Here is a 24,364-nt window from a genome sequence, read left to right as displayed (position 1 = left end):
TGTAAATATACAATGGACCAACACCACCGAACATTTATGATTTCAATGCGCATAGACATTGACATGAGTCAAGTTAAATTCGTAACGTGGCATTACGTCGTTTCATCGTGGGCACAATTCATTGGCTGATCACAATTTGTTGTCCATATTCTATACGCTTGGTATGATGTATACAACGTACACAACGTACACAATCATACACACTGACGCACTAATACAACAAAAGCATTCCATGAGTGATGGTGTATTGTGTACGACAGTGCCATATATATCGAATATGTGGCTGACGTTCCCGATTTCGCTTGTTTGTTGTGGTGATTATTATTTTTTTGCCGGCAGTTCATTGTTTTGATAGAATTTCTGTTCAAAGCACAAAAATTTAAAATACACTTTAATAGCATGCGGATTTTTTTTTTCGGATTCATTTGAAAATGCGACACATCAATTGCATTGGGAAAATATCATATAAGTGTTTCACCGTATTTTTAGCACTCCATATGGTTTATTTGATGCGACACCGTGTCACGAATCCATATTTACATGAGAGATTGTTTGGCGGAAAGAGATTGTGCGACGATACAACAACAAAACAGTAGACAGACCGAATTCAAACGCATATTTCATATTGATGACGAGTCATCAAGCAATATTCTGTGTCGAAATTTCAATTAGCTGTATAATTGTACACTTCTAAAAATTCAGATATCTTATCGATTGGATTTATTTTTTTTGTTGTTGTGGACATGAACAAAAAAAACAATCGTGACATTTATATATTTTCATATTCTGAAAGCGTATCATCGCTAAATTTAGTAAATGTATTTCACGAAAAATGACGATTTCTTTTTATTTCGATTTTGTTTTCGAATCGAATCTGTTTCACATTGAGCAATGTTTCAGTCAATGTGCAACGCCAAGTCTGCAATTTATTTATATTTACTTAATGAAATTTCATATTTCAAAATAATGCTCCTTTTCACACTTTCTGAAATGAATTACAACATTTAAAAAATTAACTTCGGGGTTCATGATCACGCAATCTCAAGATCAAAAACACACACACACACACACACAATTTGCAATTATTATAATTTATTGAGAAAAATATTTTAAAAAAATCATTTTTTGTTGTTGTTGTTGTTTTGGTATATTTCGATATTACACTTTATGGTAGCAAAATGTTAGTTTAGTTTTTGTTTTCATTATAAATGAAATGCCATTGGGTTTTCTTTCTTTTTTCGATCGATATGTTTTTACTAAGAATAATTATGTAAATTACGGATGAAACTAATTTTTGTTTTTGTTTCTCTTTGGGTTGATTTTACTGCTGATGTGATTCGAAAGTTCTTTTTGTTTTACTTTTACTATTCTCATTTTTCTCTCAAATAAAAAATGCTTAATGTTGACCGAATTAAATAAACGTTACATTTCAAACTGTAACCGTCCATTTTGCCATGCAAAATTGAATTGCATCTTGTCATGCTAAATTCAAGATGACTTGTGGTGGCAAAATCGATTCTCTTTCCCTAATATAAATATGCGTTTTTTAATCTTCTTTGTTAAATACTATTCAATAAGAAACACTGAGAACGACTAATAATTGAAAGAACAAAATGAAATTACATTCGGTGACTTTACTTAAATAAAAGAGACAATACTACTGAGTTATTGCAAATGACTTTTCCATTTTTTTTTTCATTTTAAATTTATAATTTGACTTCTGCTCAGCAAAATTGAAATTGTAAAATTCGTTTGTTTGTATTTTCGTATTCATCTAAAATGTTAAAACTGAATCGATGAAAGACAGTGGATTCATATAAATTTTTGTTTGAATCAATTCACTATCGAAGAACATGATCTGTTTCTTTGATTTCAGTGAATCATTTTTTATGTGTTTTTCTTGTTTCCGTTTATATCAAAACATACAAAAGGCCTTTAAATATCACATTATAATTTAGGTTTATATTTTTTCCGTCTCTGAATGAAAAATAAAATGTTTTTTTTATTTTTTTTTTAACTGAATGCAGATGTGATATTATTTTTTTCTTCTTTTCTTCCTTTCTTTTTATGCTGAATAAAAATGTAGACTAGATTTATATACTATAAAACTTAATCACTTTTAAAAATGAATTAACTAAATTGGAAAATGGCATTTCTAATAGGAAATATTTGGTATATGTTCTCTTTGGGCAAATAGCAAAATGTTAAAACGTCACTTTGGCTAGTTCATTTCGTTTTACTTTGTGTTTAAAAAAAAAAACCAAAATTCTAATAATAATTGTAATAGTAGAAACATGTAATTCAATATATAATTCATCTAAACCTGTTTTGTTATGATGGCCGATTCCATATTCAATTCATGTAAAAAAAATTAACAAACAATAAGCAAACTTATGCTTTTTTCGGTTGACGATTAAAGTTGCTGGTGAGATCTTCAAGCAATTCTTCTGTGCTGCGTTGTTCATTTTTGAATTTTTTCATGTACGCATCGGGAATGGACCAGTCCAAGAAAATTTTCACATTTGCCCGTAAGCGTTCCACTTCGTGTAAATTTGAATCGGTGCACACATCTTGGCCGGCCATTTTTAATGCGTCCATCAGTACATTGTCAATAAGTCGCTTATCAAAACCGAGCTGCTTGAGACGATCTTGTGATGAAATCTTTTTTAAAAGCACCGCAATTAGAAGCCGCATCCGGGATAGGGTTGTCTCTTTTGTTGAACATTTCGGTTCAATAACGGTGTGAAGGCCATTGTATTGTTCATCAATGTGATGTTCCGATGTTTTTGGTGCTTTTGAACATTTGATTTTATGTTCTTGCAATTCGTGTTTGGTTTTAAAGTATTCCGAACAGTATTCACAATGATAAACCTTGTCCATGCCATGAATGGCTCTCATGTGCGTTTTCAAGTGTGGCAATTGCGAAAATGCCGTCTCTGTATCTTTACAAACGGAACATTTGAATGGTTTTTCGCCAGTATGCTTACGAATGTGCAACTTCAAGACGCTCGAATGTGCAAATGCTTGCCAACACACCTATTATGGAATTTACGTTAGCAATCAATCGTTTAGTTATTTATTTATTTTTTCAATTTTTGTTTATACCTGACAACGATACGGCCGTTCACCCGAATGGATTCGCTGATGGACGATTAGCTGCGATTTTTGCGAGAATGTTGCACCACAATTGGCGCATCCATGCGATTTGACATTTTCATGGGTGCGCATATGTTGCGGCAAATGTCCTTTGAATGTTCGCGAACAAATGTTACAGAAAAATGCCTTTACATTTTCATGGAAACATGTCAAATGCTTCTTCAGTGCATCAGGTCGCACGAATGACTTACCACAAAGATGGCATGTATAATCACGAACATTCAAATGGCTTTTAACGTGCAATTTCAAATTAACCGAACATGAAAATGAATTCGAACATTGTGTGCAACGATACTTTTTTACGCCAGTATGACTTGCCAAATGTTGTGTTAACTGTAATATCGAAAAAAGTTGAAGAAATAATAATTTTTTTTAAAAAGCAAGACGAATTAAATGAATGCCAACCTGTCCACCGCGAGCAAAACGTTTGAAGCAAATTTTACAATGATAAGGTTTCTCGCCTGAATGCAGTCTCATATGTAGTCGAAGTCGTTCCTTAATCGGAAACGATTTATTGCAATAGTAGCATGTAAACGTTTCGGAAGTGCCATGTTGTGAGGCGATGTGATTCTTTAAGCAGCCACCTTGTCGAAATTTTTGTCCACAATGTTGACATTCAAATGGTCGTTCATCGGTATGGATGCGAATATGTTTGCGCAAATCGTTGCCACCTAAAAACTCTTTGTCACAAAAGTTACAAATATATCTACGTTTAGTACGTATGCGTTTCGTTTTTGATTTCGTTGAATTGTTTTGTAATTTTTCATCATTTTCATCAATACTATGATCAACGTTTGGGCCATTTTCCACATTACTGTTATCATGATCGTTACTATTATGGATACCGTTAATTTTACCGTCACCATTTTTACTATTTCTAATTATTGTTTTAGAGCCTCGACTTTTACGACCATTTTCCACAACATTGTCAACGTCATTTATCGATTGTGAATGCGATGGTGGTGGTGCTGTTTTTCGTTTCTTATTGTTGCCGATCATTGTTGCACTGTGATTGTTTTCGTCACGAACCGTTGACTTTGTGCGCGTATTTATACCAATTGAATTCGTAGATGATCGTGATCCAAATCTCGTGCTACTACGTCTGGTACGATTGTTGGCCAGTGAATTGTCGCCGTTTGCATCATCATTTTTTGATTGATCAATGTCATTTGTACTTGATTTTTTTGTAGTCTGTACGGAAGCTTTGTTAATTGTTGTTGATGATTTTTTTGAATTAGCCACCACCGTTGTTGCCGGACCTCGTAATCGATACGAACGTTTTGACAATGTTACAGCGCCAGCGGCCATTGTCTCCTTGTTTTCGCTAGAACGCTTCATACTGGTTAAATCTTAAGGAAGTTTACTTAAATTGATGTGTGATTCGACCGTTCTCAACAAGAATCCATTTGAAATTTGTTTAATTTTGAGTGTGTGTGTGTGTGTTTTTCGAAATTCGCTTACTTCTGTGTTTTCGTAATTGTTATGTTTCACAGTACCGCCACCATTAGCAATTTTTTGTGTTCTAATTTCGATTCGTTTTCGTAAACAAGGAGAAGAAGAAGAAAGAAGAAGAGAGAGAGAGAAAGAGAGAGAAAATGGATTTGTTGGTCTTTACATTTTAAATTTATTGTAAGTTCTACATAATTAATCGACTGTTGATTGTCTGTTTACTTATTTCCTCTTTCGATATATATGTGAAAGACTACTTCGAAACAGTCAAACAAACGATTAACATGGAATACGAATTTGACGAAAGAAATGACAAAAAAAAAAAGAAATATAAAAAACAGTCTGTTCACTTTGATTATCTATGCACATATGAAAGCAATTGTGCAAAGATATGCGCATGTTATTTGCATTAACAGAAATGATAAAAATAAGGTTAATAAAATCCCAGACCGATTTGTGGATGGCATTAATTTACTTTAAACATTTTGTAATGGAAACCAATGGATTTTTAGTATATTATATTTTACGGGTTAAATGTTTTTTTCCATCCTCAATAATGTTAAATTTATAATAAAATATGAACTGGTTTTATAGTTTAGTTTATTATTCAAGCAATTTACCGATCAAATAAAAAAATATGGAACCACTAATAGATTCAAACCTACTCAACAGTATGTTAAAAAAAAAAATTGGTGAAAATAATAACACTTGGCCTACTATGATCAAATGTAAAAATGTCGAAGCAAAAACAAAAACTATTCGCGCTAACGGGAAAAAATGGCTTAATAAATAATTTTCAAAATATGTTCATAATTTATACGTACGCACTCTTTCGATATCTAAATATGGAACGTAATCTTAATCTAATAAGATTGACATGATCGATATTGTTCTGTTTGAAGCGCAATGAAAATTATATGTCGGGAGTATATCAAATGATTTCAATGATCGATTAAACGACCAAATAAATAAATTTCCAAAATTTACACAGAAATCTCATGTTCTAAACGTAATAGATTTTCCGATCGACCGAATACTGAAATGACATAACATTTTGTATTGTGCGAGAAATGTGTGTTTTGTTTTTCTCTCTTTCGAAGTGCTTTTTATCGTATTTTTTTTTTAAATTTAAATTCGGTTCGCGGTTCAGTTCAATTTACCCAAATGGTTACGTTTGTTTCGTGTGCGTTGATTTTAATACTATAAGCGGTCACAATTGTATACATTGGATACCAGGATTAAATTCTATATTTAAAGCACAATAAAATGCATCACACACAACACTCACCAATTCCGATTGGCGTCGTCTAATTGATCAAATGGTTTTCCATTTCCGATTCTATGTCATTCCAAATCCATTAAAAATCAATGTAACAATCCAATTGGTAAAATGTAATGTTGAAAATTTGTGTATATGATTTTCGTGTAGTATGGCCGAATTGAATTTCTTATCAATAAATGTGAAAAATTTGGAGAATGAATGAACGAAAAATTTGTTGTAAACAAGAAACTCGCTCCACTAAAAATGACATACGATGTCAGTTTCATGGCATTTGTGTCTGAGTTGGTGTGCGTGTGTAATATATGTGTAGTAGTTTGTGATTGTTATTAAAATCAACACAATCAACTATTTAGCAATGCGCATGCGCCCATTTTCAATGTAAAATTCATTGAAAATGACGTCTTCTTTATTTTTTAATAAAAATCGAAATATGTTGTCAACTACAAGTTAATTGCGTAAATTAACTTGTGTAATAATCTTAATAATTCATCAAGTTCATCATTACATGTTCACTTTAGTTAATATGCAGATATTTTCAAACAGATGGCGCGGTATCAATGTAATGGCGGTGGCAACACATGTGTGAAGTTGCTTGATTTAACGACAAATGTCACATTTTATGCCATTAGTGTAAATGTCTACTTTTGAACACAACGCGTGAAATACTTACAGGCCGCTATAACCACGATTTACAGCATTTTCAAGATAAAAACAATCCCATTTGCTGCGACGTATTTTTTTTTACAAACAGATCGATTTGTTTCGAGCAAAATGTCCGGAGTTTTATTTGAAGATATTTTCAATGTGAAAGACATGGATCCAGAAGGTAAAAAGTTCGATCGTGTTAGTCGTTTGCATTGTGAATCCGAATCATTCAAAATGGATTTGATTTTGGACATCAATTCATGGCTTTATCCCATGGAATTGGGTGATAAATTTCGTTTAGTTCTCGCCACAACACTGCGCGAAGATGGTTATCCAGGTAATTTTTTTTTTGTTTCACATTAATTTAAATAAAACAATGATGCTAATAATATTGAATTTGATTTATGTCAACAGACAGCGGTGAATACAATCCAATCGAAACAGAAGATTCACGTGCTGATAGCTTTGAATATGTAATGTACGGAAAGATTTACCGAATTGAAGGTGATGAAGCACATAATGAGGCATCCAGTCGATTATCAGCATATGTATCATACGGTGGTCTTTTGATGCGACTTCAAGGCGATGCAAACAATTTACATGGCTTCGAAGTCGATCAACACATTTATCTTCTAATGAAAAAATTAGCATTTTGATCAAATTATTGCATACTTCATGTATTTTCCTTCTTTTTTTTTTTGCTTAAGTATAATAAATTACATTTAAAGAAGTTTTAATGACGTAAACGTTTGAATCTTTTATATCATGCAATCGAAGGTTTTGACACGGCATTTTCAATTTCAGTTGCTTCAATGAGTCGTCTGATAAGGTTTCGTATGGCAGGTCGTTTTGCTCGGGCCTGACTTAACCGAAATTCCACGCCTGCATTGGCGACATTTTCCGATATCCCGAATGAGTCAATCAAAAATTTTTCTGCATTCAGCAGCAGATGAATGCCACAATCGAAATTGTTTGACTATTTAAAAGAAAATATATTTATATATAGATAAGGAATTTCTTTTTAAAAAAATTGTGTAAAACGCAGCTTACTTGTTCTTTTACATCAACGTTCACATTTTGCATTCGTATCGATAGATTTCCAATTTGTTCCGCTGTCATGTTCAGCTGAACTACACAGGCGCATCGTATGAAATTGTGTACAAGTCGTATCAATGTTTTCATTTTGTCTTGGGAATGATGTGGCATTGAGTCCAGTGTGAGTATTCGAGGTCGATGAAGTACTGAGCTATGACAAAATCCTACATTCATCGGATAGCAAATGACCATGATAAACCAATGTTCGTCGACATTAACTGGAATCAATAGGTAGTCCTTTTCAAATATATTGACGCGTCTCAACCATCGAATTGTGCGGCTTTCATCCATTTGATCTAATGCTTCAGCAAAAAAACTATCAAATATATGCACCTTACTTTGTTGTTCGACAGTCAATAACGTGCGATACATGTATTTCAAGTAAAAATTTATGATTTTATCATTGAAATATTTGGACGCTTTCAAACATTTTAAATCATCTTCGGTAATTTGTATGTTTTCATAGGTTAAAAGAACCTCAGAATTTTGGTTGCGATTTGTCATTTGAAATAAGCGCCTACTTTAATAATAAATTACGTTAAATGATTATTTTTTTATTGTAAACACAAATCATTCTACTCGAATTCGAATATTGCTGAACTGTTAAAATTCATCTGTCAGAAATGTCATTGTATGCAATATAGAGTAAAGCTACGTGAACGTGTACAAACTCACGCCGATTGAATAGTATCGATTTATGTATATAGTTCGTGTGATATAAAATCGTATTCGACATCATTACATTCCGTGACATATGTCAGTCAGTACGAACCACGATTCTTCCGACAGGCTGGTTCACTTGTTTCAGCACAAACAATTTGTAATATAAATTAAATCGTGTTGTGCATCGTCGTCGTACGTTTCGTGTCGAGCAGTTCAATTTAAGATTTTTGAATATACGCATCTCCTTACATTTCGAAAATAATTGAAAAACCGAAAATCATCCATAAAAATGTTGTCAAACGTGCGTATGCTGACTCGTCGCGCTTTTTCCACATCGAATAAATTGGCTGCACAACAACTCACCGTTCGAGATGCATTGAATCAGGCAATGGACGAAGAAATGGAAAAAGATGAACGTGTGTTTATCTTAGGTGAAGAAGTTGCCCAATACGATGGTGCATACAAGGTAAAAGATAATATTCAATTCCATCAACCAGAGACTATGTCTCAAGTGATAAGATGATTAAGTGGTCTGATGCGGTACAGTGAAATTACATACAAAAAAAAATCTACGAACGTACCATGCGATTACGTAAACATACGTGAGTGAAAAGTTTGTGGTTTATACGTTGGGGTTATTCAATGTCAATAGAATTCGACAAATGTTATAACATGCACCCCTCTGCACAGTTCACATGTGATATGTGATTTAATTCATTATTGGGACATTCGTTTGATTGGTTGTGCCCGTTACATAACGCGTATTTTGATGTAATGTCACTATCTTATTTGACAGCTGATTCTTCTATATCGTTTTTTTTTCGTTCGAATTTTCAAAACAACACACAGTACATTCTTAATGTATGATATTTTCTGCAATTTTTTTATCCAGTTTATATCGAATTTGAATGAAATTTTTTCGAATTTTTTTTGTGATTTTACCCCTAAAATTAATCGTTACAAACAAATTCGCGCGAATATTGAAATCAACCTTCAATCGTACTTTCAATTACAATCATCAAGTATCTATAGTATCGATCAATAGGAAGTATAATGTTTGATGTTCTTTCAATTGTGATCGTAATCAATATAGCAATATATTTTTGATTATGTTGCATTTAGTTATCGAATGATCCATATTGAATTGAAAATGTAGCGTTGAACTCTAATATGATTTTTTTTTTTTGAAAAATAGGTTTCCAGAGGTTTGTGGAAAAAATATGGTGATAAGCGTGTTATTGATACCCCAATCACTGAAATGGGTTTTGCTGGTATTGCTGTTGGTGCTGCAATGGCCGGCCTTCGACCAATTTGTGAATTCATGACATTCAACTTTTCAATGCAGGCCATCGATCAGGTAAACATCATTCGACTTGCTTTTTTCGCAATTTTTTTTGCTGTCTCCATTTGATTCTAACGTGTAATGAACACACAATCAGGTGATTAACTCGGCAGCAAAAACATTTTACATGTCAGCTGGTACTGTCAATGTGCCGATTGTTTTCCGTGGTCCAAACGGTGCTGCAGCTGGTGTTGGTGCCCAACATTCACAATGCTTTGCCGCCTGGTATGCTCATTGCCCTGGATTAAAAGTCATTTCACCATATGACAGTGAAGATGCCAAAGGTAAGGCAATTCGGTTGCTTTTTCGCTTACATCTATGATTGAATAAATGTTGATGTTTTATGTGTAAAGGTTTACTGAAAGCCGCCATTCGTGATCCCGATCCAGTTGTGTTTTTGGAAAATGAAATGCTTTATGGTGTCTCATATCCGGTGACGGATCAAGTATTGGACAAAGAATTTGTATTACCAATTGGCAAAGCAAAAATTCAACGGCCCGGTAAACATGTTACAATTGTTGCTCATTCAAGACCGGTCGAAGCAGCACTTCAAGCAGCCAACGAATTGGCTGGCAAAGGAATCGAAGCTGAAGTCATTAATTTGCGTTCAGTGCGACCACTTGATGTGGATACGATTTTCCAATCTGTTCAAAAAACAAATCATCTTGTCACGGTTGAAGGCGGTTGGCCACAAAGCGGTATGTTTTTATTTCAATCGCCCATTTCATTCATCTGGAAGAATATTAACATTTTTGCTGTTTTTTTTTTTCATTAAGGTATTGGATCTGAAATTTGCGCTAGAATAATGGAACACGAATCATTTTTCCACCTCGATTCTCCAGTCGTCCGTGTAACTGGTACGATTTTATTAAAAAAAAAATGATTTATTCTCTTTTACTCTGTCACTTTCTTGATAACACTTATCTCTGACCGTTTCATGTACATACTTGTATACAAAATTTATATATAATCATCTCTCTTATCTGATTAGGTGCTGACGTCCCAATGCCATATGCTCAGTCATTAGAAGCCGCTGCTTTGCCTCAAGCTAAAGATGTAGTGGCAGCCGTTAAGAAAGTTTTGAATGTTAAATAGATACGCGAACGACGCAAATTTTTAAAATTAAAGGCATGTCTGACGAAATTTTTAATTGATATTGTCACATCTAAGTCTCTATTTGTTGAGGCGTATGTAAATATTCATCGAAATTTTGGACGAATAAAATTCGTCCGAAATTAACAATGCGGAAAACATTACAAAAAAAAACAACGATAGCCAAATGTAGTTTTTCTCTTTTATATGGTTTTTTATTCTTATTTTTATTTCGGAATAGAAAATATTGAGTAAGTATAACCAGAGACTTAATGAAACTCTTAAAATTAACAATAATCTATGCAATCACATGATGAAGATAACATTATTCGTGTGCCAAAATTAAATTCAAACATTTTCATTGAAAATGAAAGTTCGGAGCTTATGGCATCGTTACATTTGACAAAATTTCATTTCGGTTTTATTACATCACTGATGGCATCTGGTGAATCGAGCCATAAATTATATTTTGAATTTATATTAAAACGTTTGGTTGTACTACATTTGCCACACTTGATTAGACATGAATTCACATCGTCTCTATTGCCATCTTCAATGGATAATTCAGCTGATACACCTGGCTTCAAAACTAAACCGCATTGTTTGCACATCGTTCGTTTCATCTCCGGTTCCCTGCCAAAATTTTGGAAATGTAATTTTTTTTCAAATGGCCGATATTTTCTGGTTGAGGAAAGAAATTGCTTACATTCGCTGCAACGACTTTTTTGAGATTATTTTACATTGTAAGCCATAATAAGAAGATAAAACTTTTGATTTAGATGTGATTTGAGATGCGGCTTGATACAAAAAATTAATGCGCTCAAATGTGTCTTTGCCTTGACAGGATTTCTTCGATTTTTCTGACATCGTTGATTTATTTTGTTGATTTGTTAACAATTGTTTTTTTTTAAAGAGCGAATCAATGGATAACTCAAATGGTAAGCTCTGATTATTTACATGTGACTATGTACATCTGTCTACTTCGTGTCACGCGAAAATGATACACACGAAATAGACATATGACAGCCTGATAGTAAAACCAACACTCAATTTTCTTATGCGTAAAAATAGCACGTATTTTTGTTTGGAGAAAAACAATACCATAATCGAGCGCAAAAATTCGACACACAAAGTTGAGAGCAAAACCACGACATATTCAATATCCGAGCAAAAGTAAATAAGCGATATGTCGTGTTTTTGCTCTCAAGTTTGTCTATAGTTCTTTTGCTTGCAACAATCGGAATTTTGTTTTTACGCCGACAAAATGGATTTTTTTATGAGCGAGGCGGACTATATATCATGTAGATGATAAAAATCATAGGACAAGTATAGTTGTCAGACATTGAATGGCGCTGTATCTATCCTATAAACATCGAACTAATGAAAATGTGTGGTGGTTCATGTCTTATTTAATATACAATAGTGGAAATTTATCCAATGCACAAACCATTTCTTCTAGTTCCTCACCATTTCTTCTAGTTCCTCTTACATTAGTGTAGGGGGATTCTTCTAAAGTTCAGAGAATGACGTTTGCATATAAATACATGTAAAAGACACTTTTAGGCTCGTCCTATGATAAAAATTCACGAAAAATGAAAAAAATAAATAATTTTTTTTTCTTCGATTTACAAATACTACACAATTTTCTGTATTACCTGGTGAAATCAGAATGAAAAAAATCGTATTCCATATCATCTAAATCACGATCTGGACTTTTTAACTATTTGAGTGCTCTATACCGAGTGTCCGAGAGTTTCATATAAACTTGCTATGTGATACCTATTGAATAGTAAGCGAATACCAATCGTGATTGAATCAATAGGCGTCATTTGGCTATTGTAAGGCGAGTTTATATGAAACTCTCGGAGACTCGGTAGCAAGGCAGAAGAACGCGCCAAAGAGCTCTTCGAACGCAACAAAGAGCTCGAAGAATGCGCCAAAAAAGCCGAGGAACGCGACGAAGAGCTTGCAAGAGAGTTGGAAGAGCGGCTTAGTTTGGCCGAAGCACGGTAAAATCCGGCCGAAAAACGCAAATAACGTAATGTTGAAAAAAGTAACGCATTAACCCATTCTTGAGCTTCATGCTCCAATAAATAAAAAAACAAATTCCGATGGAATTGATCCTTTTCTTTTATTCACTTTCATACAATAATATCTTTATCTCTCTTCCTCTCATCCACAGTATCATTTCGTTTCAATCTTGTTATCTGTAGGAGGTAAAAGTACAAATTTCATTGAATTTTCCTTTGTCTTATATATTCATACTGATAATTTGGTTCAAAGAGATCGCTTTCGAAAACGAGCATGTTCATTAAAAAGACACATTTGTTTTTTTGTTTTTCTTCACCTTTAAAAAACCAAAAAAATGGTTGGATATTTTTCGTTGATCAGACTTTCAAATTCAATTGAACATCGCATTTTGGATAATATCTGCATACTCATTTTTTTCGGTATTTCATTAGTCCATCCATTTTGATTTAAAAAAAATGATTTTCTTTTAGAGGGATGAATGTGAAAATATTTTTTTATAATCGAATGATGAAGGATAAGCATGTCGAGACAGAAAGACACTACTATGCATTGCTAGCGAGAAGAAAATATAACACGTGTTAGTTTAGTTTTGAGACTAAATTCAGGCGTGTATTGCGCTACATAAACAAAATCAAAACTATCAACCAAAGCACATAGGAGACTTAACGGGACTCCTACTCTACTGTCAAATACAATTTGCACAAAAATTTTCATTCGTGATGACGTACAAATTGGATTTACGAAAAAGTGTCTCAAATGGTTTTAGACAGCTAAGTTCAAAACAAATTCTGCATGTGTCTAAAGATGAACCAATCTTTCTTCGAACCATGTATCGTGTTTCATGGACTTATTATGAATATGAAGATTCTGGAGAAAGCAAAAAGTACGGTCGTATTCCCAATCTGTGTGCTCAAACCTTTCGAAATTGTCATCAAGAACCGAAAACCGGGTTGGTCAAGCAAAAATTCATTTTTGGTGATTCTTATGGTTACAGTACATCCAAATTTGAACACGATCATCAGCAAAATAAGTTACGGAAAAATTCCAAAGGTCGTCAAAAATTGTGTGTTTACTTCACGTACCGCATGTTACACTGAAAAATTCATGATTTTGGACGGTGAAACATTCATCCCCAAATTGAGCCACGAATCAAGTGCAAGTGGTTTCTTTTGCTATATAGTGGTTTAGGGCACTACTATATAAGGCTAGAGACGTCGTTGAACCGAACTTTGATAAACGGGTGTTTGTATGGTGGGATCTTCTTTGAAAGGTTGACGAAAATTTAGTGCTGTAACGTACGGTAAAACCTCCACTTCTTAAGGAGTAGCATTTCCAAGAAAAAAGCACCATCTGTTTAACTTCACAAAAAAACACTAAATTAATTATTTCTAGTCTGTTTTTGGATGCATGTTATAGGCGAAGATCCAAAATACTTGAAACGAGCAACAACTGGTTGGAAGATTCGAGAGAAAGTTGAAAGAAATCGACAAATCAGTTGTCCAGACCATGATTTTGAAGGTTTGACGCAGAATGTGCTATTCGATAGCCTATGAATATAGGTTTATACCAATAAAAAGGAATTTAATATTTTATATTTGTTGTTCAAATGGAGGACGTCTGAATTTAGTCTCAAAACTAACCTAACACATGTTATTGTGAAAATTTAATTTTGAAGATTCTATAAAAATTGCATTCTTTTTTCTATGTAATTATAGAAGAGTTTGCAGAAAACTTTGTAAAATTAGCTCATGCGTGTCTGTAATTTATGAAATTTAAGCAAATTTAAGGGATTTTTTTTGCGTCAATTAACTTTGGGTGTTTTACTAGAATTTAAGTGTTTTTTTCTCACATTTTTCTGTTGCATGTGTTCAATGAATTTATTCGAAAGATGCGACAATACTGACAATTACAAATATGATTTTTTTACGTATTAATAATTAATGTATTAAAATATGTATACCAATTTTGAAATATTTGGCATAAGCGCTTAAGTTTAATAATACAGATGCATCCTCGTTAAGCAAATATCTTATGATAACTAGAGATTGGTTGGCTTTTTATTTTCTTTTTTCTTCTACTATTGTTGTTCTTTTTTTATTTCGGTATTTTTGTGTGTCTTTATTGATTCAGTTTTGTATATGGGGATGGAATCTTTGGACTTTGAGTATGTATTGGATTGATTTGATTCCGGATTTTTTTAAATTTTAAATAAAATTATCATTTACAACTTAATAATTCAAAATTTAAAAGAAAAATATATATGTATATATGGAAAATGGAGAAACCGATCGGCGGAGATGCAACTTTTTAAATATGTTAATACTTGGAAAAGAAAATATACGACAGACTTAAAAACTTCTATGAGCACACAAGGTTCAAGATATCATTAACTATTATTTCATTTTGTTTGATTGTAAATTATTTTATGTTCATCTGCATTTATTAATTCACTTTTGTTTTACTCTTGTTTTGATTCGACGAATATATATATAATTTAAATGGTTTAAAAATTATACTAAAAAAATTGCTATGTGAGTATAAAAAAATAATAATAAATACAATTCGTGCGTTGGCAGGCTGCATATAAAAGAAATCATATTACAACTGTGGTCATAAAAAACAGCAAGCAACATGAATTTCTGCCAAAACTGGTTATAAAACAGTGAATATGGACGAAAAGAGTAATGCGATTCCAAAATGATTTAGGAGCCATATTCGCAGAAGAACAATGGAACAAAAAATAAATCATGACTCCAGTTGTAATTTGACTCAAGTTTTTTTTTCTCTTAGCTTGTCACGTGAATATTTTTACATTTTCTTCATCCAAATAATTTGATTTTGCCGATAACAAATTGGAACATTGTTTCGTACAACATTGAGCTGCGCATCAAAAGCATCGGTTTGCAATTTGTATGCAAAGTTTTAGTGCATGCCAAATGCTTTCGGACACTTTTAAATACAACAGCACGGAGAATTGTGTACAACGAAAGTTCAATCAAAAATAGAAACTACGATCGTTAAAATCATTTGATTCATGATGAATACGTACAACTAATAAAATGTTATTATTATGAATCAATGACCATCACAAACTACTTGGCTGGAGAATTCGTTTTCTCTCTCTCTCTCTTTCTCCCTCCTCCCTCTATCTATATATGTTAAACGAGAATGTTGTCAATTCCCTTTGATACTATGAAAGACTAGAATGATGTGAGCTTCAATGTTATGTTTATATTTCTGCTTCACTTTGTTTGTTAAATCATCGCGAATCGTATTTTAATTTTGGGAATTCACTATATAAATAAACCATATAAACTTTGATCATTTGTTTTTGGAGCACACATTTTGTTTGTTTGTAAATATCAACGTAATTTTCTTTTTGTTCGGTTCATTGAGCTATAAATCAGCATTGGACACGAATCATTTTCGTCAGTTTCTTCTTCGAGTGTTTGTTATTGGTTTCATTTTGTTTTTAGTAGAAGAGCATGCAGATCACAATGTTATAAATACTTATTAAATTGTCATTAATGGTTACATAAAATTATTTTTGCATTTTGTTTCTTGTGAAAACTACTGAATTTTAGTCAAAATTAAAAAAAAATCAATCATGAAAAATATAGCTTCCAAAAGTGTGTTCATGTATATATTGAGCAAACATGGTTGCACATTGGTTCCGTAAGAAATGTGTTTTGTTTTTAAATTAAATCTTTAATGATGTGCTGATAAAGAAACAGAACCAATGAATTTATCGATGCAGAGCGTTTGATATTTGCTTTAATGACTGCCCAACTTCGAACACCAATTTTTCATTGTCCTGTGTGTTTTTGCTGCCGGCCGATCGTAGGCTACGCGATTGATTCTCAACGCGTGACACCAATTCACGAAATTGAAACTTTGAATGTGGTGCCATTGAAGTCTTATCAGCAAATGTTACACACGATGTTTGTAAAATGTTAAGTTTATCGCTTAATTGAAGCCATTGCGATGCTGAAATTGAATTGATTGGCGTTTTCAATGTGCCTTCCAATATTTGAATAAGATCTAAAATCGCTTCCCGGCTCACTTGTGTTGTACTATTGTTTGACATAGCCGTAATCGATGTGGAAGATGATGGTGATGTGGCCGAATCAGTGTGCAATTTCACTTGAATTGGTGTCGCATAGATGCTAACCAATTTCGTTGGTTTTGTTGGAACGGCCGGCTTTTTATTTGCACTCAATGCATCAAATTCTTCATCATTGTTGCCCTTATGATTATTGCTCAATGTTGATTTTGTTGCCAACTTTGGGCTAAGTTGTATCTGTGACAATTCACTATTTGACATTTCTTTCGTTTCCCATAATTTTTTCAAGCTGCTTATGCTACCGGTACTTCGACGTTTGTCCTCATCTTCATTGGTCGTTGTATTATTTTTGGAATCTCCGTCTCGTTTATCTTTGTTATCCTTATCAGAAAGGTCCGTTTTAAAGTCAGTCTTTTTTCCATCAATCACTTTCGGTTCATTGTGTGCTGTTGTTTTTTTACCATTATTCAACACACATTCTAGATCATTATTTGTTCCACCGATTCGATCACAATTCCGTTTTGAAATTGATTTTTTCGAAACGGTGCCACGTATTTCTGTATTATCATTGTCGAGCATTTTACGATAATCGGATGTGGTTTCCATCGATTCGTTATCATTGTTATTCTCAACTTTTCGCAGTCTTGATTTAAAATCAAACGGTACAGCATTCGAACTATCTGACACCGATGATGTGGATCCGGTTGCTGCCGTTGTCTTATGTGACTTTTTATTCGAATCGACTTTTTTCAATTGAGCTTTAAAATTATTGGCCGCACTTGAATCACCCATTGTTTTTGGTAAATTCATTGTTTCAGCTAATTCATTTACCAATTGTAATACATGATCGTTTGATTTGGTTACGCTATTATTATTGTTATTGCTATTGCAATGGTAGTTATTAGTATTTGGCACATCTCCAATTGGTTTTCGTTGATATTGTTCGTTTCTTTCTTTGATTTCAGCCACAAGTTTTGTTTCCAATTTTCCCTTATTTTTTGCAATTGCCGATGTTCCTATACTATCGTTGATTATTTCATTGGTAGCTCCGGCTGCTGGACTGCCAAGTGAACTGCATGAATCAGTTGATGCTTCGCGTTTACGTAGACTTACACCGAATCGTGAGCTTGCTTCTTCCACGCTTGGTTCTGTTGTTGCCACATCGTTTGATAGCGTTGTTATTGTTGATTGCGAAATTTGCATTCCATCACCATTCGATTCTTCGGGTGGCGGCGGTAGATCTAATGGCGGTGGCGGAAATTCCAAATCGGCTAAACAAATCAATATTCCAAATAAATTTATTATTGAAAAAAAAAAAAAAAATTAAAATAAATATACCTAACGATGGATTAAATGATCGCTTTGGACTGCCGCTTGTGCTGCGAAACGACGAAAATGATATCATCACACCATCAGCTGTGGTTCGGTGCCGCTGTAGTTTGCTGAAATTCGAATTGATTGAATTGGTCATTATGACACCACCAGATGAATTACTTCGAATCATTTGCGGTTGAGTTTTCATCGCTGAACGAGGCGACATTGCAGCATTTGAATTCAAGCTACTATTTTTTTGTTTTCAAAATAATATGTACAATTTGAAAAAAGGGTGCAAGAGTTTAGAAGCGAGAGAAAGCAAGATAGATGGGAAGGTTTTGTTTTGTGGAGGGTGGCTAATTTTGAGCTACTTACCTGGAATTCATTGGCGGAGGTGGCGGTAAATCCGATGCCATGGAAGTATCAGCGTCATTTGATTTTAATGATTCTAAATATTGACCGATTCGAGCACCTTTTGGTAGTGTGCCATAACGATTGATTGCACGCTTTACATTTTGCACTTCCAATGCACCAACCGTAATTGGTTGTTTGCACTGTGAATTATCAATCATATTCATGCTGTTGCAATTTTGTTGGGCCGAGATATGTTCTTTCTTTGCTTGTGAATGATGCTTATTATTGCGACTTTCCAAACTACGATTTCCCATCAATGGGGTTGATCGTTTGAATGAGCCCTGCATATTTCGATGCATGTGATCGATACTTTCGGTGTCTGTGTCAGGTGTTATATCAGCCGTTTCGTTCTCCGAATCACCACGTGCCCCACTTAATGCTGCTATTTCTCTAGTCAGTCCTAATAAGTGTTGAAAATTTGTATCAATCAGTTTTGAATCAACGCACGTAATTTTGTGAAATAAAAAAACAATACTACCAAAAACAATTTTCTACGTTAATATGTAAGTTGATTATTTTGATTAGCAATAAATTTATGAAAGTAAATAAAAATTTGGTACTATTTCAAATTAGTTTCGGTTTTTTTTTTCAAATATTTATGAATAACGGTGAAATGATTTGATACATGTGTTACCTGAATATTATAAGAAAAATGTCGATTAAAAATGACTTTTTCATTATTTGAATTAAATTAAAATTGATTGTGGCCGAACAACGATGACATTTAGACCAATTAAGATTGGTAATTTAGTCATTGGAAATATTTCGGCTCTAACAAAGTTTTTGATTAGTTGATCACGCTTGGTTATGTGCGATGCACCGTGTATTAAATGTTGTCAAACACTCACAGATTGATACAGCACAAGTGTTCGCTTCAGTTTTTTCTTATGTTTGCAAATATAAAATATATTGCATAAGTAATGTTCATGTCAAAACATAAACTTCAATTCAATCAATAAAATTGACACTTGACGAGAAAACTCAATTGAATCAGCTGTTTTGGATCATCTGTATTGTTAGCGCACATGCACGACAAACCGATATTGAAATGAAAACCGACTATACCTCTGAATAATACATCAAATAAAAAACTACTGCAAGAAGAAGATTTCTCAATTTTATGTGTACCATTGGAATTGAAGTCGTCAATCGATTTTGGATCATCGTCACGATATGTTGAATCACGGTTCGTTGATAACAAACTATGGATAAAAATGAACATTTCTCTATGGGATTCAAACAGAGTACATAATGAAAATGAATAGATTACCTGGTACGTTTTGGTGGAGCTGGTGCAGTTTTACCTTTCTTGTTCGTTGTTCGTCTCATTTGCACATTAACCTTACTGCCACCAGTGGAGAATGTTGATAATTTTGATGAGGCTGATCCTGGTTCTTAATTAAAATATTTTAACAAACAAAAAGCGATCACAGTTAATTCGATCTTGATCTGAACATTTAATTCACTCGTATTTATGTCAATTTTTGTGTTTACCTGATGATGTCTTATTTTCGGAATGTGCGCTCATTTGAGCTTTTTTACCCATCAATGGTGTTGAGTTTGTATGCGAATTTCCTTGTAATTGTTTTTCAACTGCTTCAGTTATTGAAGATTCCTATTCGAATTGGATCGAACACAAAATCAGTACAATTTTTCATTGAATACCATATTTAATTTGATAATGTTGATCTATCACAAACCTGAAACATATGCTCAAGCATATGGTGAATATTTTTGAATGTTGGACGATCTTGTGCCTGCCAATGCCAGCATTGTCTCATCAAATCGTATACTTCAGGCGGACAACCATTTGGCCGTTCCATGCGATAGCCACTTTCCAATTTATGAAACACATCAGTCAAATCAATGCCCGGATACGGTGACATTCCATAAGTAGCTATTTCCCATAAAAGAACACCAAAAGCCCATACATCGGATTTTGTACTGAACTTATTGTATGCCAATCCCTCTGGTGCTGTCCATTTGATTGGAAATTTGGCACCAGCATGTGCAGTGTATGTATCATCCTGTGTATATAAAATTAAAATTGAATGATCGATATAAATTTCATCTTCTTCTCTTTTTTTTTTCAAATTGTTTATATTGAGATAATTACGCGCATGAGACGAGCCAATCCAAAATCGGCTACTTTAACTAAATTATTTTCGCCAACTAGGCAATTTCGAGCTGCTAAATCACGATGAATGTAGTTACGACTCTCAAGATAGCTCATGCCTGAGGCAATTTGAGTTGCCATATACAAAAGTGCTACCGCGTCAAGTGTATCACGACCAGCTGAACGCAGAAAATCCAGCAAATTTCCATGACTCATAAATTCGGTTATAATATAAAAAGGTGGTTCCCTACAAAGAACAAAAAAAAAAGAGAAACGATTTCGTTTTTAAATTGAATGGTGTTCTGGTTTATGCCATGGATCTTGGATTTAAAGTGAAAATGTTATTAACCCCACCTGGTGCAAACCCCAATAAGTTGTACTAAATTTGGATGTTTCATTTCCTTCATGATGGCAGCCTCCTCAAGGAAGTCTTTCAGTGCCATTGTATCTTCTTTGAGTGTTTTTACAGCAACAGTGTTGCCATATCGTTTCCAAATTGCTTCGTAAACCTCACCATATTGACCGCCACCTAATTTATGCTTCATTACAATATCCGTTCGGCAAATTTCCCATTCGTCCGGTTCTGGACTCAACGGGAATACAGTCGGTTTATTTTGCTTTGGTGCTGGATACAATAATGGTGTAATTAAACCATGACCCTCATGTAATACACTATGATGATGCACTAGTTCGGCTAATGTATTGAACTTTGCTTCGACAGTGACATACACTTTTCCATCTGTATCCTCCGATATTCTATAGTGATAGACACGTCCTTCAAATCTAAAAAAAAAAGTGAATCGAATCAATTTTTCTGACATAATAATTTATAAAGATAAAAAAAGATAAAATACCTTAAGCTAATGCTGCGTTGACCCGGTGAACTTTCACTTTCTCTAACCAAAAAGCTGCCATTAATACCAGAGCTAAGCAAATATTCGGCCGCATTTCGTGAAATTGGTCCATGATACCATGAATGTTTTTCCAATGAATTCACTGGCGTTACATAGTTCGATGGCACCCAACCAACTAAACCGGAATCGGTGTGTGCTTCGCACCATTCACCAGATTTATTATAAGACAGTATGCGCACTTGTTCACCTTTCCTAAGGCTTAGCTGATTTTCACCACCGGCTGTAAAATCATACAGAGCAACAAATAATTGTGGATCATCTTCTTCAGGCCCCGGAGCTAATAAATTCTCTTTCGATGTCCAACGATTTGCCACCTCAAAACCAAGATTTTGTTGACTATGACTTAAGGTGGCCGTGCCTGAATTCGATATATTTGACAAAACTCCATCGGATTGTAGATCAATATCACGTGTTTGTAGTTGAGATTTTGGAATATGCGGTAATGGACGTAGTTGTAGTAGCGCTTCTGTGGATGAAATGAATTTTTTTTCTCAATTGTTGAATTTAAATACACATACATGTACGCATGCACGCAGTTTTATAATAGTATCCAATAGATTTGGATTGAAGAAAGACCTAGATTTACTTACCATTATGTTCTGTGAATACATTTAAAACGGTATTCTTTGACTCCTTTGGTACTCTTGATTTGTTGATGCGACTTGCACGCAACGAAGAACCAGCTCCAAACGTGCCACCACTACCCGACACCGAATTGTTCGTTGCTGAGCAATTCGCCACCGACAAATTGGTATTATTTGCGCCAATGTTTGCATTTAGTCCAGTATTAATGGGATTGCAACTACTTGCACCTCTTCCTTCTTTAACTTGTTGTGCTCCCATAGCCGTGTTTAAGTTTGATGCACGTAAAACAATGCCTCTTGTAATTTTAGTGTTTTTTTATTATTATTTTCTTGTTCCCTTTCTCTCGCTTCTATGTCGTTTCCCTTATTCGTCTGGACTTTTAGTTTTTGTCTCTTTATTCAGTTTTATGTTTTTATTCGATTTTTGTTGTATTTTAATGAGAAAAAAGTGTGTATGCGGTTTCAAGACGCCATTTATATTCACCCACGGTCAATCCTTATAATTATCATTTTTGGGCTGTTTTGCGGCATTCATTCGATATTTAATGCACTGAAATAAAAATACCACCATAAATTCATTTCAAATCACTTCAATTGACTAGCACTAAATTTGCATTCGAAATTCATCGAGCAACTACAAGGAGAAATTCGTTTGGAATTGAAATCTAATTGGTCTTCGTTCAATTTTTTTAAATCGTTTTTTGTGTTTGTCTGTGTGTTGAAAGAAAAAGGAAAAACCAAATTAAACGATATATCCGTAGATTCAAAAATATCAGAGGTAAATTGGTGTGGTGCTGCTTTGTTTCACTATTGTTGTCGCATTATTCATACTTAAGTTTTTCATTCACTTTACATCACACACATCACAAACATACGATAAGAATTCACTTGTAAGTAATCACGTAATCATATGCAGACTATACGTCACAAATTCAATGATTTTTTTTCCTCTCTTTCGTTTCTTTTATTCTTTTTATTTGTTGTTGCATTAGGATATTCGATTCGACAGATTCATACTTGGAAAATAATTGTTTAACTTTCATTTCAAGCGATAACACATTCTCACAGCAATTTGTGCATTTCGATTTTGGTTTTCTTTCTATCTTTCTTAGTTGCTTGCTTATTAGTTTGCTTCGATAAAAAAAAAACATGAAAACGATATTATGAATTTTCATGCACAGCTCATAAAATGCATTTGCTGTTGAATTGCTTATCCTACAGCTGTTATCTGCGAATCTTAGTGATGCATTCAAATGTTGAATTCAATTGTATCATTTCTCCTGTTATTTCTCACTTTACAAAATGCAATTGCAAATGCAAACCAGTCACACCGCACTCTCAGGTATTTACTCTCTCTCAACGACGATGTCGAATATTATTATAATCATTTAAAATATATAGAGATATCCACACACATATATATATAGGGATATTCAAATGCTTGGCGTTTCAATCGAGAGATTGAGAGAAACGAGAAAAAAATTAAAATTCAATTAAACCATAAAATAGTCACCACTTTATTTTAGCCAAACATTATTACGTTAATTAAGTGAAAGTATATGAAAAATGTATTTTGTTATGCGAATTCCACATATAGATCAATATTAAATGGAAATAAAAACCATTTTGTTTAATACCAAACAAAAATGAAGTGGACAATATACTGTCGGAAGAATGAATACTTGTGCAAAATAAACTATACAATCTATAGGTTGAATGTAGTGGTTCACTGCCCCGTCTGATATATGCCACTCTTACTTATACATGCAAAGCGCGACGTGAATTCGGTGATTAGGTGCGGGCCCATATGTCATGCTAATGCGTGATTTCATTCCAAATCCGTCTCTTTCGATGGCCAATATTGATTTTCGTATTTCGCATTTCGTATTTCGAAACACCTTCACACTAACACATGCACACAAGCAGATAAAACACACAACAGTTGATGTATGTGAAGTTGTTTTGAATAAAACCTATGATTCAAAAATAAACGTGGAAAAATCGTCTGCACTCGTTCATGGTGAAATTACCAAAAAAAAAAAAAAAACAGAACCAATAAGTATGCATAAAATCATCATTAAAAATGAATGCTGCCACAAATCGAACAAGTGACCTTAGAAATCAATTTATATTTTACCAATTATGTCCGGTTCACACGATATGTCTTCCATGTTTCGTGTGAAAATGCTTTTTGTGTGATACGC

General features: G+C 33.7%; 5 protein-coding genes across 13 annotated transcripts; 2 read left to right on the top strand and 3 right to left on the bottom strand.

Annotated features, from left to right (window-relative positions):
- Positions 1-2,266: 2,266 nt before the first annotated feature.
- Positions 2,267-6,117, bottom strand: LOC116346012 (zinc finger protein 37). Of its 3 annotated transcripts, none has more exons than XM_031775903.1 (4): positions 5,894-6,117; positions 3,562-4,678; positions 3,106-3,489; positions 2,267-3,036 (listed from the first exon to the last, which is right to left on the bottom strand). In XM_031775903.1, the coding sequence occupies exons 2-4, from the start codon at positions 4,492-4,494 to the stop codon at positions 2,392-2,394; spliced, it is 1,962 nt and encodes a 653-aa protein (XP_031631763.1). In that variant the 5' UTR covers positions 4,495-4,678; positions 5,894-6,117; the 3' UTR covers positions 2,267-2,391. The 3 variants fall into 3 exon arrangements, with proteins under 3 accessions (XP_031631763.1, XP_031631765.1, XP_031631764.1); XM_031775905.1 differs by lacking the exon at positions 5,894-6,117 and adding an exon at positions 5,430-5,883; XM_031775904.1 differs by lacking the exon at positions 5,894-6,117 and having other exon boundaries at positions 3,562-4,926.
- A 384-nt stretch (positions 6,118-6,501) lies between these two features.
- Positions 6,502-7,278, top strand: LOC116345789 (DNA-directed RNA polymerases I, II, and III subunit RPABC3). Its single transcript, XM_031775472.1, has 2 exons — positions 6,502-6,869; positions 6,947-7,278. Exons 1-2 carry the CDS (start codon positions 6,659-6,661, stop codon positions 7,186-7,188), a joined length of 453 nt encoding a protein of 150 aa, XP_031631332.1. The 5' UTR covers positions 6,502-6,658; the 3' UTR covers positions 7,189-7,278.
- On the bottom strand, positions 7,183-8,253 carry LOC116345788 (probable ubiquitin-like-specific protease 2A). The gene is made up of 2 exons (XM_031775470.1): positions 7,583-8,253; positions 7,183-7,508 (listed from the first exon to the last, which is right to left on the bottom strand). Exons 1-2 carry the CDS (start codon positions 8,129-8,131, stop codon positions 7,296-7,298), a joined length of 762 nt encoding a protein of 253 aa, XP_031631330.1. The 5' UTR covers positions 8,132-8,253; the 3' UTR covers positions 7,183-7,295.
- A 112-nt stretch (positions 8,254-8,365) lies between these two features.
- Positions 8,366-10,916, top strand: LOC116345787 (pyruvate dehydrogenase E1 component subunit beta, mitochondrial). Its single transcript, XM_031775469.1, has 6 exons — positions 8,366-8,756; positions 9,486-9,647; positions 9,730-9,916; positions 9,986-10,330; positions 10,409-10,489; positions 10,624-10,916. Exons 1-6 carry the CDS (start codon positions 8,580-8,582, stop codon positions 10,725-10,727), a joined length of 1,056 nt encoding a protein of 351 aa, XP_031631329.1. The 5' UTR covers positions 8,366-8,579; the 3' UTR covers positions 10,728-10,916.
- A 1,914-nt stretch (positions 10,917-12,830) lies between these two features.
- Positions 12,831-23,908, bottom strand: LOC116345878 (tyrosine-protein kinase Abl). 7 transcript variants are annotated; one of them, XM_031775600.1, is made up of 12 exons: positions 23,798-23,908; positions 22,167-22,710; positions 21,517-22,042; positions 21,017-21,445; positions 20,663-20,909; positions 20,247-20,573; positions 20,041-20,161; positions 19,817-19,940; positions 19,675-19,748; positions 18,508-18,946; positions 18,157-18,380; positions 12,831-18,089 (listed from the first exon to the last, which is right to left on the bottom strand). In XM_031775600.1, exons 2-12 carry the CDS (start codon positions 22,417-22,419, stop codon positions 16,501-16,503), a joined length of 4,353 nt encoding a protein of 1,450 aa, XP_031631460.1. In that variant the 5' UTR covers positions 22,420-22,710; positions 23,798-23,908; the 3' UTR covers positions 12,831-16,500. The 7 variants fall into 7 exon arrangements, with proteins under 7 accessions (XP_031631460.1, XP_031631463.1, XP_031631461.1 ...); XM_031775603.1 differs by lacking the exon at positions 23,798-23,908 and adding an exon at positions 23,701-23,782; XM_031775601.1 differs by lacking the exon at positions 23,798-23,908 and adding an exon at positions 23,674-23,764.
- Positions 23,909-24,364: the final 456 nt, after the last annotated feature.

The sequence above is a fragment of the Contarinia nasturtii genome, unplaced genomic scaffold (genome assembly GCF_009176525.2).
Source record: "Contarinia nasturtii isolate CC-2019 unplaced genomic scaffold, AAFC_CNas_1.1 Cnas_scaffold_1371, whole genome shotgun sequence".
NCBI lineage: Eukaryota > Metazoa > Arthropoda > Insecta > Diptera > Cecidomyiidae > Contarinia > Contarinia nasturtii.
This window is presented reverse-complemented; position numbering and strand designations above follow the sequence as displayed.